Genomic DNA, 16376 nt, shown 5'->3' with positions numbered 1-16376 from the left:
TTGACCTTTCTCCTAACTGCCTAAAAGAATTCAAGATAGAAAGGCCTATCCCAAGAAGGAGCTATCACCATGGATAATTCAAGGTGTGGTAGACAGGAAGGCATCTAGCAAGGACCGTGTTATCAAAAGATCTCTTTCAGGTTCTATTGTCTATAGATGGCCCAGCAAACACTTGTTTATCAAAAATTTGCATTTCCATCTGCGTGTAAATTGCTTTCCTCCCCTTTGAAGCCCCAAACCACTACCCCCAACATCCTCCTTTGTCCTTAGCTGAAGATGGTATTTAAGGTGGTGGCTTCAGGCATCTTGGGAGGTTGCTCAGTTTTCCTGGGTTTCTCCCATGTATACATGTTATTAAACTTTGTTTGATTTTCTCCTGTTATTCTGCCTCATATAACAGAGTCAATTGCTCAAAACAGAATTGCTGGCCAATTGAATTCTTAGACCAGCCGGAAGGACCTAGAGGGTGGAAGAATAGTTCTTCCTCCCCTACAACACCATTGAAACTGTGCTACCACTCACCCAGCTGCCCTGCGAGTCTGGAAAACCGCACCCCCACTGGGTCTCATAGCTCTTGGCCCACTGTCTTTGCACTGTGTGGCCAGGCAAAATGTTAAAACGTTTACTAGCTTTGTTCAGGAGGCCTTCTCTGGCTCCCCAGTCTGTCATAGGACCCCATTTTACATCTCTCAAAAGTCTCTTTGTCCTTATTCTTTGATATTCTCATATCCTCCTGAACATATCACAAGTATAATTAAATACTTATTTTCTTATAGGTTTATTAAAAGCCTGCCTTCTCCCAAGGGATGGTCAGGTGCAAGAAGGTAGGTCGCTTCTGAGGGGAGGAAAAATCATTTCCCCTCTACCTTCTAGGTTCTTGGCTGAAACTTCCCTATATTAAAATATGGATTAACAGGAGAAAAACAAACAGAAGTTTAATAACATGTATACCTCCTGTACACATGGGAGAGACCCAGGAAAACTGAGTAACTCCTGGAAATGTCCCAAGCCATCACCTTAAATACCATCTCCAGCTGAAGACAAAAGACATTGCAGGGGGCCAGCCCTGTGGCCGAGTGGTTAAGTTCGTGCACTCTGCTTCAGCGTCCCAGGGTTTCACCGGTTGGGATCCTGGGTGCAGACATGGCACTGCTCATCAGGCTATGCTGAGGCAGCATCCTACACAGCACAACCAGAGGCACTGACAACTAGAATATACAACTATATACTGGGGGGCTTAGGGGAGAAGAAGAAGAAGAAAAAAGATTGGCAACAGTTGTTAGCTCAGGTGCCAATCCGTAAGAAAAAAAAATGTTAGGGGAGTTGGGGAGGCAGTTGTGGAAGGTGACCAGGAAAAGCATGGTAAACAAGGATAAGGTTGTAATGCAGATTTAAGTCAGTGCCTTCTTCATTGATAAGAGTTTCTAGAGATTTGGTCATCCCCCTATTCCTGGCACAGAGAGAGAGACACACATACAAATGGAGATTTCCCTTATAAATGTAAATGTCTCTTACAATCGGGTAACTTTAGAGGTTTCCCTGTGTCTGCAGTCTCTGAAAAATAATCATGCCAAATAATTATGCCAAAGAGGCACATTTAGGGAGCAAATTCTGCTCCCTTTTACTTCCCCCAGCACCTGACACTGTGTGTGGCTCATGCTGGGGGCTCAAGGGACATTTGTTGAGTGGATGATTTATAACAACTTTCTATATGTTCGTGTCCCCTGGCTGGTCCACCATCCTAAGCAGCCACGCTACTACCATTCTGTGCTTCCTGGATTCCAAGTTCAAGGGGTGTCTCCAAAAGAGAAAAAGCTCATGGAGCAACAACAAAGAGGCTGCTTTATTGTTCTGTAAGTGCCCTTCCTTCCAGCCCTATTTACATGCAGCATTAGCCCGCAGCAGCTAAAGCACTCTGTTAGAAGTGACTTTAGAAATCCTAAGCCTTACAATTGGAAACTTTCATTTAAGCCAGACTACCCCTTTGTAATATTGAAGTACCTGCTCTGTGCTTACTTCACTCTCTCCAAGAGGCCTATTCCAGCTTTTAACCTACCCTGTAGATTTTTCATTCAGAGCCTCTGTGATCTTCAAGCTGTAATTTTCACAAGTGGAGCCCTAAAGATCTTTAATACCAGAATTATTCATTTCATTTCTGCATGTGTTTGGTAGATGAATTTTCTGTAGCATCTCACAAAATAATGCTGTAACACCTTATAACAGTAAGAGAAAAAAGGGAAAAGGACAAAAACAACCACAAAAAAAAATTAGCTGGGCAGTTAAAAGATTTAAATTAGTATCAGAAAGCTCAAATGTAAGCAACAACTAAGTCATCCCAAGCACATTCAACAGGAAAGAGTTACTGCACAAAATTGGGGCTCTCATCCCCATGCGCATAAACAAGCCAATTAATTATGGCATCAGCCTTTGGGAGAGAAATCAGCTTTTATTCTGCGAGATTGATCTGCAGGAAGACAGGGGGCATGTGCCCCCAGATCTGTCTCCCAGATTCAGGATTTGAGGAGAAATTTAAGAGAGGGAGAACAGGCTGGCATGTGGAAACGTTGGTAGGACAGGCTTTGATTGGTGGGCTTCAAGCATTTACATAAGGTTTTAAACATTTATTACAGGGTTCTAAACATTTATGATGGGGTTCTAAACATTTTTGATGGGTGGGGAAGGAATTTTAACACTGGATCTTCCTGAATGAGGGACCCCTTCGCTTCTGATAAGAGTCCGACTTTCAAGTTCTGGTCATGTTCCTGTCTTTGGGTTCCATGGGAAGGAGGATCTTTGGTTCTGAGGTTGTTTCAGCTCACAATTTCTTTTGCACATGCTCTGGCTATGTGACTTTGCAGTTTTCTGAAAGATAATTTTTTTTTTTGAGGAAGATTAGCCCTGAGCTAACATCCACCACCAATCCTCCTATTTTGCTGAGGAAGACTGGCCCTGAGCTAACATCCGTGCCCATCTTCCTCTACTTTATATGTGGGATGCCGCCCACAGCATGGCTTGACAAGCGGTGCCATGTCCACACCCAGGATTCGAACTGGCGAACCCTGGGCCATGGAAGCAGAGCATGCAAACTTAACCACTATGCCACGGGGCTGGCCCCATGAAAGATAATTCTTAATCACTCTATTGATGAGATGTGGGGTCACTTAAACTAGTCCTGGAGGGGCCTGCAATTACAAAGTCAGGAAGCATACTGGATGAGAATGTTGTATAACAGGGCCAGGACTGGGCAGGTGAGGGAGGCGCAGGGCTGGATCCTGTCTTTATATTAAAATTCAATATTTTGTTCATTGTGAACTTTTTAATTAATTTTTTAAAATACTGCATTAAAATATTACTGATGCTTTCTTAAAAAGTTAAACAGAATTACCATATGACCCAGCGATTCCACTCCTAGGTATAAACCCAAAAGAATTAAAAACAGGTATTCAAACAAATATTTGCACATGAATGTACACAGCAGCATTATTCATAATAGCCAAAAGGTGGAAACAACCCAAACATCCATCGACTGATGAGCAATAAACAAACTGTGGTAGATACATACAATGGAATTTTATTCAGTCATAAAAAAGAATGAAGTACAGATACATCCTACAACAAGGATGAACCTTGAAAACATTATACTAAGTGAAAGAAGCCAGACACAAAAGGCTACATATTGTACGATTCCACTTATATGAAATATCCACAATAGGCAAATTCATAGAAATAGAAAGGAGATTAGCAGTTTCCAGGGACTGGGAGGAGGGAGGAAAGGGGGGTGACTGCCAACAGGTATGGGGATTTATTTTGGAGTGCTGGAAATGTTTTGGAAATAGATAAAGGTGGTGGTTGCACAGCATTGTGAATGTACCTAATGCTGCTGAATTGTTCACTTTAAAATGATTAATTCTATGTTATGTGAATTTCACCTCAATTAAAAAATATACATATTACTGATCTTGATTCCTGAGTTTTTTATGCCCCCTTAAATTCTGTACCTGAGGTGAGGGCCTTATTTGCCAACCCCAGTCTTAGACCTGTTTAATTTTACTTTTAACTAGAAATAAACAGGGTGAGAAATTGAAATAAGCTTGGGGAGCACAGAAATCTGTGGTTGAGTTCCAGGTAACAGAATGACTCATTTTTGACTCAAAATTAGTTATCGCATGTGCCCTGCCACCCTTTCCACACGGCACAGCGAAGGCTCAGTTACCCCGATCCTTGCTCACCACCTGCACATCACGATACATAGGACGAAACACGAACACGTTTTCTCCCCAGTGAGGGTGTTGGGAAAGTTTAATCAGCTACAGAAATTGGTGAGAAGCGAAGGCCACCTCTAGAGGAAAAGGGAAACTACCCCTTTGGTTCTGGTTCATGGAAGGACGTATTATTAGCTTCCCTTCGAGGCTTTACAATCCCACGTCTGGTGGAGAAGACAGTGATTAAGAGTGTGGTGATTTCTTCAGACACTTCCTTCATCTTGGCTTCAAGGACTTCAGATCCTTAAAAAAACCAAGAACATCAGCATCAGCGACATCAGAAACTGAGCAATGTAAGTCTTTCAAATACCTCCAGCTAATCTTTGCACCATTTTGGTCTGCTCCTAAAGGTCTCCATGTTTGAGGCAAACCTAGACACAGATACGCTTTCCCTGGTGAACACGAATATTCTGCCCCTCAGTGAAATATGAAGAGAGCTCACACTGGAGCAATGAACTCTTTACAAATTTTCCAAAAGCTGCTGTCCCTGCTCGAGAGAGCAGCTCATCCATCTCAGGGCCCACTATAACCCTAGGGTTGTCCCAGGCAGTATCTGCCTCTGAGCTTGGATGTGATAAAGCCATCCAGGCTGCTCTCCTCTCTAGTAAAGCCTAATAGAGCCTCAGGGAAAATAAGCTGCCCTCGGAAGCCAAGCCAGTCTCAGCATCTCCCTACGAAGAAAGAAAATACTACAAATCCAAGGAAATCTGCTTTTCCATGAGTGACCTAGACCAGGGGTCAGCAAACTATTTTTATAAATAAAGTTTTATTGGGACACAACCGTGCCCATTTCTTTATGTATTGTCTATGACTGCTTTCCTTCTACAATGGCAGAGTGGAGCAGTTGCAACAGAGATGGCAGGGCCCACAAAGCCTAAAATATTTACCATCTGGCCCTTTATGGAAAAAGTTTGCTGACCCCTGACCTAGACTATTACAACTCTAACCATTACAGCCTCCAGGTATACATTTATCGGGCCACTTATAGATTTATTCCTGGCCTCAGGTGCTTTCCATTTTTCCCACGCTAACATCTAAGTGCCAGCCTTCTCAGGTGCATTCCAGTTTCCCAAAAGCGTGACCGGCCGTCAAGTCTACCCTGCTAACTATACCAGTCAAACAGGAGCAGCCCGGGGGGAGCAGGATCCTGCGAGACAGGTCCTGTAATGCTTGCTTCTACCCCAAGACGACAGCTTGACTGTAAAATAAACAAGAACTTCAAGAGTCCACCTTACCCTCTCAGGCAATCCCTGTTATTCCAAGTCATGTATTGGTTTCAGCTTATTTCCAACTCAGCTATCCGTGGCTCTGAAAAGCTGTCATCACTGGCATCACTGTACCTATCACTGGATGAAAAGAGGAACTCACTTAGTAAGGTGTAAAATTATTCTATTTACAATCCTGCACACTTTCCATAATTAACCCCCACTCACAGAAAAGACTCTGGGATACTCTATTATCACTTTCTAGTTACCATAGGAAGATGTTAGTCCAACCACACCCAATGGTCATCTTCTTTTGTCAGAGGAGTGGATCACTTGCTTTCAATCTTAAAGATTTTTTTTTAATTTTTCCTTTTTCTCCCCAAAGACCCCCGGTACATAGTTGTATTTTTTCAGTTGTGGGTCCTTCTAGTTGTGGCATATGGGATGCCGCCTCAGCATGACCTGACAAGCAGTGCCATGTCTGTGCCCAGGATCTGAACTGGCGAAACCCTGGGCCGCCGCAGCGGAGCGTGCGAACTTAACCACTCAGCCATGGGACCGGCCCCACTTGCTTTCAATGTTAAACTGAAAGTAACTTATTCAGAAAATGTATAAAAGCATTTCAATTTAGATTAAATCTGTAATTTTCTGAAGATCACTGATCATTTCTAAAGTTCGACAAAAGCCTTGAAAGCAGATTGCTCCTGCCCCTCTTACCTATTGTTTGCTTTCTACTAGAGGTGTTATGTTAATAAATTAAGTTGAAATGAAAGCCTGACCTGCTGGATTCATTTATTTTCTGTGAATCTACTCTTGTCACACTAGGGCCCAAAGCTCAGTCCATCTGAGGTTGAACATCACTTAGTCCTACTCCTGCCGATCTCAATTCGTTGTCAAGTGCAATGACATAGCAGAAAAGAGTACCTGGATACTCAGAGTTTTTTCATTTTCAACCTTCCGACGACAACTGTTTCCTTTAGCGACACGAAAGGACTAGAGAACAGCGAGAATAGCTGCATAGCCCCTGATTACGTTAGTCAAACACTATCCTTTTTGTTCAGCAGCAGGCTGGATTTTGCTTCTGTGTTTAAGGACCACAGCAGCTCCCTAGATAGCACCATTATAGAGAAGCTGGTGATCCACAGTCAGCAAACTCCGCAGGGATACTGAACTTGGTGGTCATTAGAACTAAGACATGCGTGTTGGCTCAAGACCCAGAAAACACCCAGTAGTGCACATAAAAAATGTTAATGTACTCTCTAAACTCGCCTTGAAATCCTATCCGCTTCAGATCATATCTCCACTACAATTTACAGGTCAGCAGCATGAAAGTTTTCCATTCCAACAAACATTCTCATAGATCCAAGGATTTGAGAAATAATTATGCTATTTTCAAATTGGAAACTTTATGGGATGCTCTGACTACCTCGAGTCACATCTAGTATTCAAAACAGGACCGATTATTGACATAGATGTCACCATGTTGAGTGCCCTTAGAAATACACCCTCTCCATGAGACAGCCCTGCATTTGTACTTTTGCTCCGAGCTGTGTGTTCAGTTCGGGGTTCCTCTTGCTCAACTCCATATAAGTCAGCAAGTTGATGAACTCCAGAGTTCTACTGATCTATGGGATAACATTGCCAGCAAGTAAGTACTTTATGCCTGATCCATCTCTAGCCTTGGCCAAGTTTTTGCTGACTTGTAGCAATAGAAATCTGAATTCCATAACAGGTGAAAATCCCCTTTTTTTAAGGGAGGAGAGGGAACAGTTGGAGGAATCTATGCTGACAAGTTAGAAAACCAAGATTTACTCTAAACATATTAAGTATCACTAATTACGTAAACAAAATCATAAAAGACAACCTTATTCTCCTCCCTGTCTTTTGGACAAAATACCGGGGTCGGGGGGCTAGAGTATGGAGATAGAAGAGTAAGAATTGGCAGAAAAGACATGTTAGATAAACATATAAATCAACATATCCTTAAAACTAATCAAGTAGAAGATACCTCCTAGTTAGATTCTAGTCAGTGAAATCACTTCTGTTACAAAAGGGTTTCCAATAAAGAAAACACAGGAATAACTTAAGAATATTTAAAAAGAACGCCCCCAAAAGTTGATATATCCTTATTCATGCACTTACACTACACAAATGCAGAATCCTTCCTGGTTCCATGCAACATTTCCCATCATAGAACTAGCAACGAAAGAGGATTTGGAAGTTGTAGTCAACTCCCTATCTGAGAAGAAATGAAGGTCAAGGGTGTTCAGCTGATTCACGGGGCACAAAGCCCATTCGAGGTGGGGCCAGAATCCCCATAAGGTTAACCCAGGCCACAAGCTCAAGTCCAAGCTGCCCTGCAGTGGGCCAACAGGGCCCACAGGGCATGTCTCCTGATACCACAAGTGAGAAGGCCCGAAGGGCCAAGGGCATTCCATTTCCTCAGGCATCCAGATTTTATACCTGGTTTCTTCCCCACCTCGGAGCCCTGGAAGAGTAGGATGGGTCCACATCTGCCCCCTCATACTCCTGGTTGTACTATTTACCAGCCATGTACCTTTGGACTGGTCATTTGACTCCTGAGAGTCTAGGAAAAAAGCAGTAATAATACCTACAACCTCACCAAAATGGTATGAGGGCTGAAAGAGAATATACAAATGTGCTCTGAAAACTATATACAAATATAAGCTGTTGCTATTTAGGGGAGTTACATATTCATAATATGGTATCTCTCAAAAAGTCATGGAACTATATACAGAGAAGCCATGAAAACCGCCAAGTGCATGATTTTCAGAATTGTTTCCTGTACCAGGAGAAATTCCTTACCCCCATTAGCAAGTTGACTTGAGTGGGTCTATTTCTAACCTAATGGCTCTCATTTCCTGTCTGACGGCTATCTGCCTCAAATTCTGCCAACACATCAAAATGGCACAGGCTGACTCTAACAAAGTGAGGTTTGGCCTGAGTTTACTCACCTCCAAGGCAAATGACTGAGTTCACTAATTTTCTTTCATATGTGTCAGGGGCTGGTGGTAGGACAATTAAATAAACCATGACACTCAGGAACAGAATTATCAAAATAGACATTGCTGCTAAACTTGCTGATTTTACGACATTCGTGTGCCGGCAAAAAACAGCTGCTAGACTCAAATGTGGATCATTATCTGCATGCAGAACAGCAGTGGCTCCTGCACATTCAGGAAAATGTGGACGCTATTCTGTGCCGCATATGACTTAGGGGTTCATTTTTGTTTCACACAGAACAGACTTAAAGAAGTCATAAGGTATACTTATCTGGGTATATCGTCACTTAATTTGAGACATCTCAGCTCTATCTTAAGACTAACCTGTCTTTTTAAATAATCTTTTCTGTACACACACACATACACATGTGCATGCATACACGTGTGCACGTGGGCATACACGTTTCTCTATGGGGACAGTTATTAGATATTAGGGTCTTGCATGTTAAACTTTATGAAATGCCACAGAATACAGACCCATTCATGTGTGTCTTGTTATATTTGAGGAGGGGAAAGTTTTAAACTTGGACTGTCCAGTATGGTAGCCACAAGCCACAGTGGCTATCTAAATTTAAATCAATTAAAATCAAACAAAATTGAAAATTTCATTCCTCATTCGAACACATGGAGCCACACTTCAAGTGCTCAATAGCCATGTGTAGTTGGTGACTGTCATATTGGATGGTGCATCTTATAGGACATTTCTACACTGCAGAAAGTTCTACTGGATAGCACTGATTTAAAAACAAATGAATAATGATTTAAAAAAGCAAACCATCATCACCATGCAACAGTCCTCCTTGTTACTTTCTAAAAAGGGGTTTTTTTTAAGGTCTGGATATCTACAGTTAATTAAAATCACAGCAAATCTCTCTCGCGCATGCATGTGCCCCCCAAATAATGGAAGCATCCTTTAAAAACATTTTTTACTGTACTACTTACAAGACAAAACCCAAATCAGCAGCAGCAACGCGTGAGAATCGCTTTCCTTACAACCCTGGCTTGACTTGCAACACTTGACAGCAACGGTCTACACGTGGTTCTTTGACAAACAAAAGGCGCCTTTCATCATAGTCAAGTTTGTTTGTCAAAGACTTCTAGTTCCTAATAAATTCCCAATATGAGACAACATATATTCCAAGGCGCCAGGGTAAGGGTACAGCAATGCCTCATATAGCCCACCTTTTATGCTGCCCCAGGGACAGCTGTTAAACCATTTCTTCTCCATTAACAGAAAGAGGTGGTTGGAATTAAATTTTTTTTTAACGGCATACTTAGGATTCCCAGCATGCACGAGTTCCTACAATACTTTATGTCAAAATCCATTTCATGTGGAAAAAGCATGTTTTAAAACAGGTTGCCATGCACACAGTTTTCCCCAAAGCATTTTTACCACTGTACTTACTTCCTTCTCAAAGGGCCCCTGGAAGCCGTAAAATATAAGAGCAATGGGAAAAAATTTAGTATGCTTTGAATGAATTTTGCATTGAATACTAAACAGTAGAATTACAACCCCAGCAGGGCATTAAAAGCACAATAATCTATATTACTATTAACTCTGTTCCTGGCCGGAACCACGTCATCAGCACCGCAGTGAACTGCGACGATCAATAAAGAGCACCTTGTGACCAACATTTAATCCTCTAGGGAAGATATATTCAAATGTGGTTTACTAGCTGTACTTTACCAGAAAAAGTCTCAAGGTATGGAGCTGGAGTCAAACAATCACAGAGGGGGAGCTGTTTTAAAAGATGTTTAAAAGAACTGTTAATAAGAAAGCAAAAAAGAATTGGTTTTTTCCAGTTCATTTTTGCATGAAATGTAATAAAGGGGGAAAAGTGTATTCTTCTATCAGCTTAAAGTTTACAAAGCACCATCTCAACGTTCCTCACAGCATCCCTAAAGGATGAAGGTCCTGAGGTTTAGGAGTGGGGCTTGGAAAAGATTACCCAGTAAGTGGCAGACCCAGAAATTAAATCCACAGCACCCGCTCTACTCATCCCCGCTGTCCCCAGTGAAATAAAATATTTGCACCATAAATTGCAAGAATGGCTCCTGGCAGCATCAACCATGCAGCTATTGCGGCCCAGGGCAGGCCACCCCCAAATATCCCAGAAGAGCATATTGATTATTTTGAATTAAAGTTACTTGAGAAACAAACAGGGCATTCAGACCCTCCTCTCTCTGTTCCCTCTGAAAGCGGGAAATCCCTCTCCCCTGGGGAAGGCGCTCTCCCTGCGTCCTTATCACCAGAGCTGAGGGATTCCAGGCGAGAAGGCTGCAGAAACAAACCTTGCTAATTTACTACCTCAAGCCTGGGCTCTGTGTCAATTCCTCGCTAATTATGTACCTCAAACCTAGGTTTCTTTGTCCTGTTGTTCCTCACAAATTTATCATTTCTTTGTGTAAAAGATATCTATACTGCCTGCTTTGTTCACTCTCCGAGCAGCATTTTCATGATTCTCCTGTGTGCACATATTAAAACGGGTTTTTCTCCTGTTAATCTGGTCTTGTGTCAATTTTATTATTAGTCCACTCATAAGAACACAAGAGGGGATTTTCCCCCTCCCCAACACAGCCCAAAGGTAAAAAAATAAGCAAGGTGATTGTGAGTTTAAAACAGTGCTGGAAAATGAACATCAGATTCACGCAGGAGAAAAAGAGTATTTTACTCTCCTTGTCAAAGAGAAAGAGCCACTCAATGGCATAAGCATGCCTTAGAGGGAGGAATGCACACTCTATAATCAATAGAGGGGCCACTCCCACCTCCGATGCCCACCATCAGTAATGATTCGGCGAACCAGCATCCTAACAGGATATAGATCAGTACTCCCCTCTTGCTAAGCAGTTCAGGCGTGTGTATCAAGAGCCGAGAGAGGGGTGTGAGCCGAGGCAAAGGCATTAAAACCCTCTGGGGAGATCAGGGGACTGCAAGCTGTTCCGTGTGGCTTTGTGTGCATTTTATCCTGTAAGTCAAGGGAAGCCATTGAGAGTTTTAAGCTCCACAATAATGTAGGAAGATTACCCTGCCAGCAGAGATGGATTGAGGGAGGGAAGCTGGAGGCATAGAGACCAGGTAGGAGGCTTTGCAGTAGGCAAGAGATGAAGGCGACTGGAACTCAGGTCAAATTAATAATAATACCAGCAGCATCATCATCATCATCATAATTCCCATTTAACTTCCTACCATAGACCAGGCACTGTGCTAAGGACTTTACATTTAATACAAAACTGAATCTTCATTACTACCATGTGAAGTGGGTACTAGTACCAACCCCTTTTTATAAAGAAACTGATGCGCAGAAGAGTGAGATCACAGCCAGCTGGGAAAGAAAGAGCTAGGTTTGAACTCAGCAGCTCCCACCTCCAGAGTCTCGTGCTAAGACCCAGACCACACTCCTTGCAGTGCAGAAGAAGATATGGGGAAGGCGAGTGGACTCCAACACCAGGAATCTCCAGGACGTGCTGACTGTGAGAGATGGAGGGAGAGAGGAGGAATCTGAGCTTACTCGTAGGAGTCCAGCCAGGTGTGCGGATGATGTGGATGGTGGTACGGCTGGCAGGAAGATGTTTATCTGGATTAGGCACAACCCTGGGAACCTGGGGGCAGCCCTGGGCTGCGGCCATCGAAGAGAGAACAAGCTATAAGGCAGCATTTCCCACACTGCTGGGGCTGTACACGGCCCCGTCGTTTCTTAGCTGGGGGTCTGTATCTGAGGCCCCCTAGAAGAAGGTCGTTGGATGGGGGGCTTCAGGATGTGAACTCCAGGAAACAACACCAAATTGGTATGTGTGTGCAGTCTTCCAGGAAGTGGGTCCAGAGCTTTCATCACGTTCTCTGAAGGTGATTTGTCAGCCCCAAAAAGTAGAGAACCATTATACTATCCGATGAAGCCCCAGGACAGGGAATGTGTTCGTATCGACTAGCACTTGATTCTCTCATGCCCAGCACAGTGGTTGGGATAGAATACGCTTTAATACATGCAGTGCATTGAGTGAGTGCTGGGGTATGCAGCCATTAAACATTATGAGCATCATGCAACTTGGAAAAATGCGTACGAGGTGTTAAGCTCAAAAGACAGGCTTTGTAATTAATAAAGAATCTGTGGTGATGCTTTAAGAACATGTGGATATCCTGTTTCCCACAACCTTTCACGCAGTGGTTTTGGCATCCGCTAATGATCCTCATTTGACTCAGTTATTACATCAGGGGTTGCTTCTACATTTTTAACTGACCTTTTTAAAAAAAAGTTTCTTAGTATCATTATGGAATTTTAAAAAATGTAAATGTGTTATAATCCAATACTGTTATTATTCTTTTTGATGTTCAAATTGTCCAAAACGAGGCCGGCGGGAGCCCTTTCAAGCTGACTTCTTTGACTTTATACAAAACCTCCCCCCTGGTTTTTTAGCTCTTCCTTCCTAGAAGTCCAGCAATATGTGCCAGGCTCACCTTCTACTTCCCCCGCCCCAGTCCCGGAATCAACCATTTCTTCCAGGAGCCCTAGTTCATCTCAGTGGGGAATGGTATTTTAGAAACAAAAATGGAAGAAAATATTCCTTTACAAGAGATATTCAGACAGTCACGACCCTAACCAGGTGATTAACTTAATCAGCATCACCCACAGCGGGACAAAAAGGGGAATGTGATGTGCCTATGTGGCTCCTATGTGTACTTACAAAATGCACCACAGCCCCAAAGAACTATTCTTCAAAAAATCTCTAACCTGATTCTAATCATGAGAAAACAATCAGATGAGATCAGATTCTGGTCATTTCTACAAGACAACTGGCCTGGACTCTGTAAAAATCAATGTTATGAAAAACTAAAAAAGACAGGGTGATTTATCCAGATTAAAAGAAACTAAGGAACCACAACCAAATGAACCTTGAATGGATCATTGACTACATTTTTTATTTTAAAAAAAGCTAAAAAGACATTTGGGGATAAATTTAAATACGGACTGGATATTAAATGATATCATTAAATTAACCTTAATTTTCTTAAGGTGTGATAATGATATAGGAAACGGGTGATGAAGCATTTAGGGGTGAAGTGCTATGATGTTTTGCAACTTACTTATATGTGGTTCAGAAATAAGTTTATACAGAGAGAGAAGCAAATGTGATAAAATGGAAACAATGGATGAATCTAGGTGAAAGGTATACAAAAATTCACTGTACTATTCTTTCATCTTTTCTGTAGGCTTGAAAGTTTCCAAAATAAAAGAGTTGGAGAAAAAAATACATATATACACAGACACACTCACTACTATAATTACAACCATGAAAAGTGTCATATATGGATACAGAATAAAGACGAAGGAAATACTCAAATATGAGCACGGTGACTGCGTTAGGCTGGAGAATTTATGGGTCCTTTTTTTGTATTTTCCAAATTTTCTAAAATGCTGCATCTAGAAGTCAACAGAAAACAAAATCTTCCCAGGCTGGAAGCCCAGGATGTCACTTAAAAGGAAAACACCAATAGTTGCCGAAGAAAGACCAAAGACGACGGTGAATGAATGGGCGCTTTCTCTCCCTGACTGCTGCCAGGATTCAAAAATAAAAAGGGAGGGGGAAGAGTAAGCACGAAGGAGAGAATGGAGTTATGTCCTAGGAGCTCTAAAGGGATCAGGAAATGGAAGGAAACGGCTCCGGGTATGTTTTTCCTGTAAGGACCCTCTGATTATAAAGTAGTTTCAACTTTTGAATTTGGTCTGAAACAGTCCAGCAAAAACAGTGAATCACCCAGTAACTTCCCTCTTGTTGTTTCTGTACCAGCCTGCCTCCTGTTTTGCCACAAAAAGATGATTTTTCTGCACAAGAGATAGAGATTGGGTGGAGACGTGGAATCCAAGAACCTAAAAGCTAGGATAAAACGCTGCTCAAATGTCTTAAGATTCCAGTTCTATACTTTAAAAACATGTTTCCCTGCTGACTGAACCCCATGTAAGTTCTTGCTTTCCAACAGAGAACTGAGTACTGTCTAAGCAAGAGAGTTTTACTCTGACCTGACAAATGGGCATGATGAATGCCAGCATCATAAAGACTGGAAATTACTCCTAAACTTGGTATATAGTGAGCGCACCTACAAGCCTTGAAGGCAGTCATGGAGATGCACGTGCTGAAAAACAGCTTAGGAACTTTAGACTTTGAGCCCTCTTCTGTTTCCAGGTGCTTAAAAATGGAAGTCTGGACAGAGATCATGTGCTTTGTCACAATTACAAGCACCTTTGTATATTCTATTTAGAATAAGTCTCAAAATTTTTTTCTCACAATTACACGAAGCAGTCTCATTCCATTATACGCCAGCAAGACCATGCAAATTTGTGGTTGACTTTTATACATGGGACAAATTATCTTTAGATACCAGGGGAGAGATATCAGCAAAGAATTACAAAGATTTATTTAATGGGCCATAACTATATTTATTTATTCTAAAAAATGGTTTATTAGACTCGTGCAAAAGAGTTAACACAGCAGGCCTGCTATCTTTGGAAGGGGCTGCTGGCAGGGAACTTGGCTTTCAGAACGTTTTCTCCATTACTAACTGATAAGGTCATTTTGCTGGACCTAGGCTGTTTGTACACACAACGTGATTTATAACGAACACTTGCTTTCCTCCTGGGAGTCTGGAATTTGGATGGTTGCTAGGTAGAGAATGCCTATGTGACCAGCCCCCAATAAAAACCCTAAATTCTGAGTCTCCAATGGGCTTCTCTAGGCATACACATCACAGATGTGTTGCTGCGTTTTCACTGCTGGAGGGAGGGTGAGCTCCGTGTGACTTCTCACAGGAGAGACGGAGCATAGGAAACCTGCAAATAGATTTCACCAGACGCCTCTTATCCCTCTTCCCCTTACCAATCCAGCTGTGTATGCTTACTCTGTCACTGTGATAAATTTTAGCCGTGGGTACAACTATATTCTGATTTCTTTTAGTGAATCGTTGAATACGTGTAGGTGATCTTGGGGGACCTCCAAAACCAAGACTCTTAGTTTGATTTTGCAAGTACTTTTGAGTAGCTTATAAAAGCCTAAAAAATACTATCCTAAATCTATTGTGCATCTTGAACTGACCACAAGTCTAAAACCCGGTGGAACTGGTCTTCATAATTCCTGCCATTCTGTAGAGAGCGAGGTAGCTAGGAATTTAACTCATCAGCTCCAGATCCCAAAATAATATTCTTACTGCAACTTCCCAGGCACTAAAAGATAAATGTTCTCCACAGGGCAGAATGCAGGGGTTACAGCTCAGGCGCACTTGCTCAAGGCCAAGGATTTTTTTACATTCTGGGCTTTAAAGACATCAGCTGCACATGTGCCATACAGTTAACTATCACCAGCCAATTTCTGGGAGAGGAAGTCATTATTCTAGTGTTCATATTCCTTGTCACATTTGTTTAGGGTTGATTGCAGATAGTAATCTTGTTTGACAGAAATACGGTCCCAACTCAGCCCACATTAGAGCCCGGCCATCAAAGCAGTCATGCTTTGCTTTTCAGTGCTCACTAACGCCATGAAGCCAGGCAGGGAGGAGGTGAAATGCAAGGTTCCTCTGGAATCCTGGTGTCTGTCACCAGATTAATACAGGGTCACCATTCTTAGTTGGAAAACCCGCTACAAGGTGTCAAGATTAAACTAAACTATGTCCATCCTCCCATGCTACCTACATTTATTACTTTAATGGGTAATAAACAAGCCCCGTGTGCTAGGGAGCTGGGGAGATAAAGATGAATAAGATGCTGGTTGCTCTTAAGGAATACATAGGAATTCTTTGACCACAGCGGAAGCCTGCTAGTCAGCTGCAATTCCAATACCAACATCAGAGTTTTGTTAAAAGGTCTTTCCTTCTCTCCAAGACACACTGTGTCTTGCTCAGG

At 42.2% G+C, this 16376-nt stretch overlaps 1 protein-coding gene across 4 annotated transcripts in view; it reads right to left on the bottom strand.

Moving 5' to 3' along the window:
* Positions 1-3656: 3656 nt before the first annotated feature.
* CTPS2 (CTP synthase 2) overlaps positions 3657-16376 on the bottom strand; it is an 89256-nt gene continuing 76536 nt past the window's right edge. For 3 of the 4 annotated variants that reach the window (XM_046674010.1, XM_046674011.1, XM_046674012.1), the window contains exons 18-20: positions 9896-9913; positions 5498-5608; positions 3657-4505 (exon numbers count right to left, since the gene is read on the bottom strand). In XM_046674010.1, coding sequence (XP_046529966.1) covers positions 5539-5608; positions 9896-9913 — 88 coding nt within the window. In that variant the 3' untranslated portion in view covers positions 3657-4505; positions 5498-5538. The remainder of the gene's footprint in view (positions 4506-5497; positions 5609-9895; positions 9914-16376) is intronic. The other variant, XM_046674013.1, reaches the window with a different exon arrangement.

The sequence above is a fragment of the Equus quagga genome, chromosome 10 (assembly GCF_021613505.1).
Source record: "Equus quagga isolate Etosha38 chromosome 10, UCLA_HA_Equagga_1.0, whole genome shotgun sequence".
Taxonomy (NCBI): domain Eukaryota; kingdom Metazoa; phylum Chordata; class Mammalia; order Perissodactyla; family Equidae; genus Equus; species Equus quagga.
Note: the sequence above shows the minus strand (reverse complement) of the source record. Positions and strands in the feature narration are given on the sequence as shown.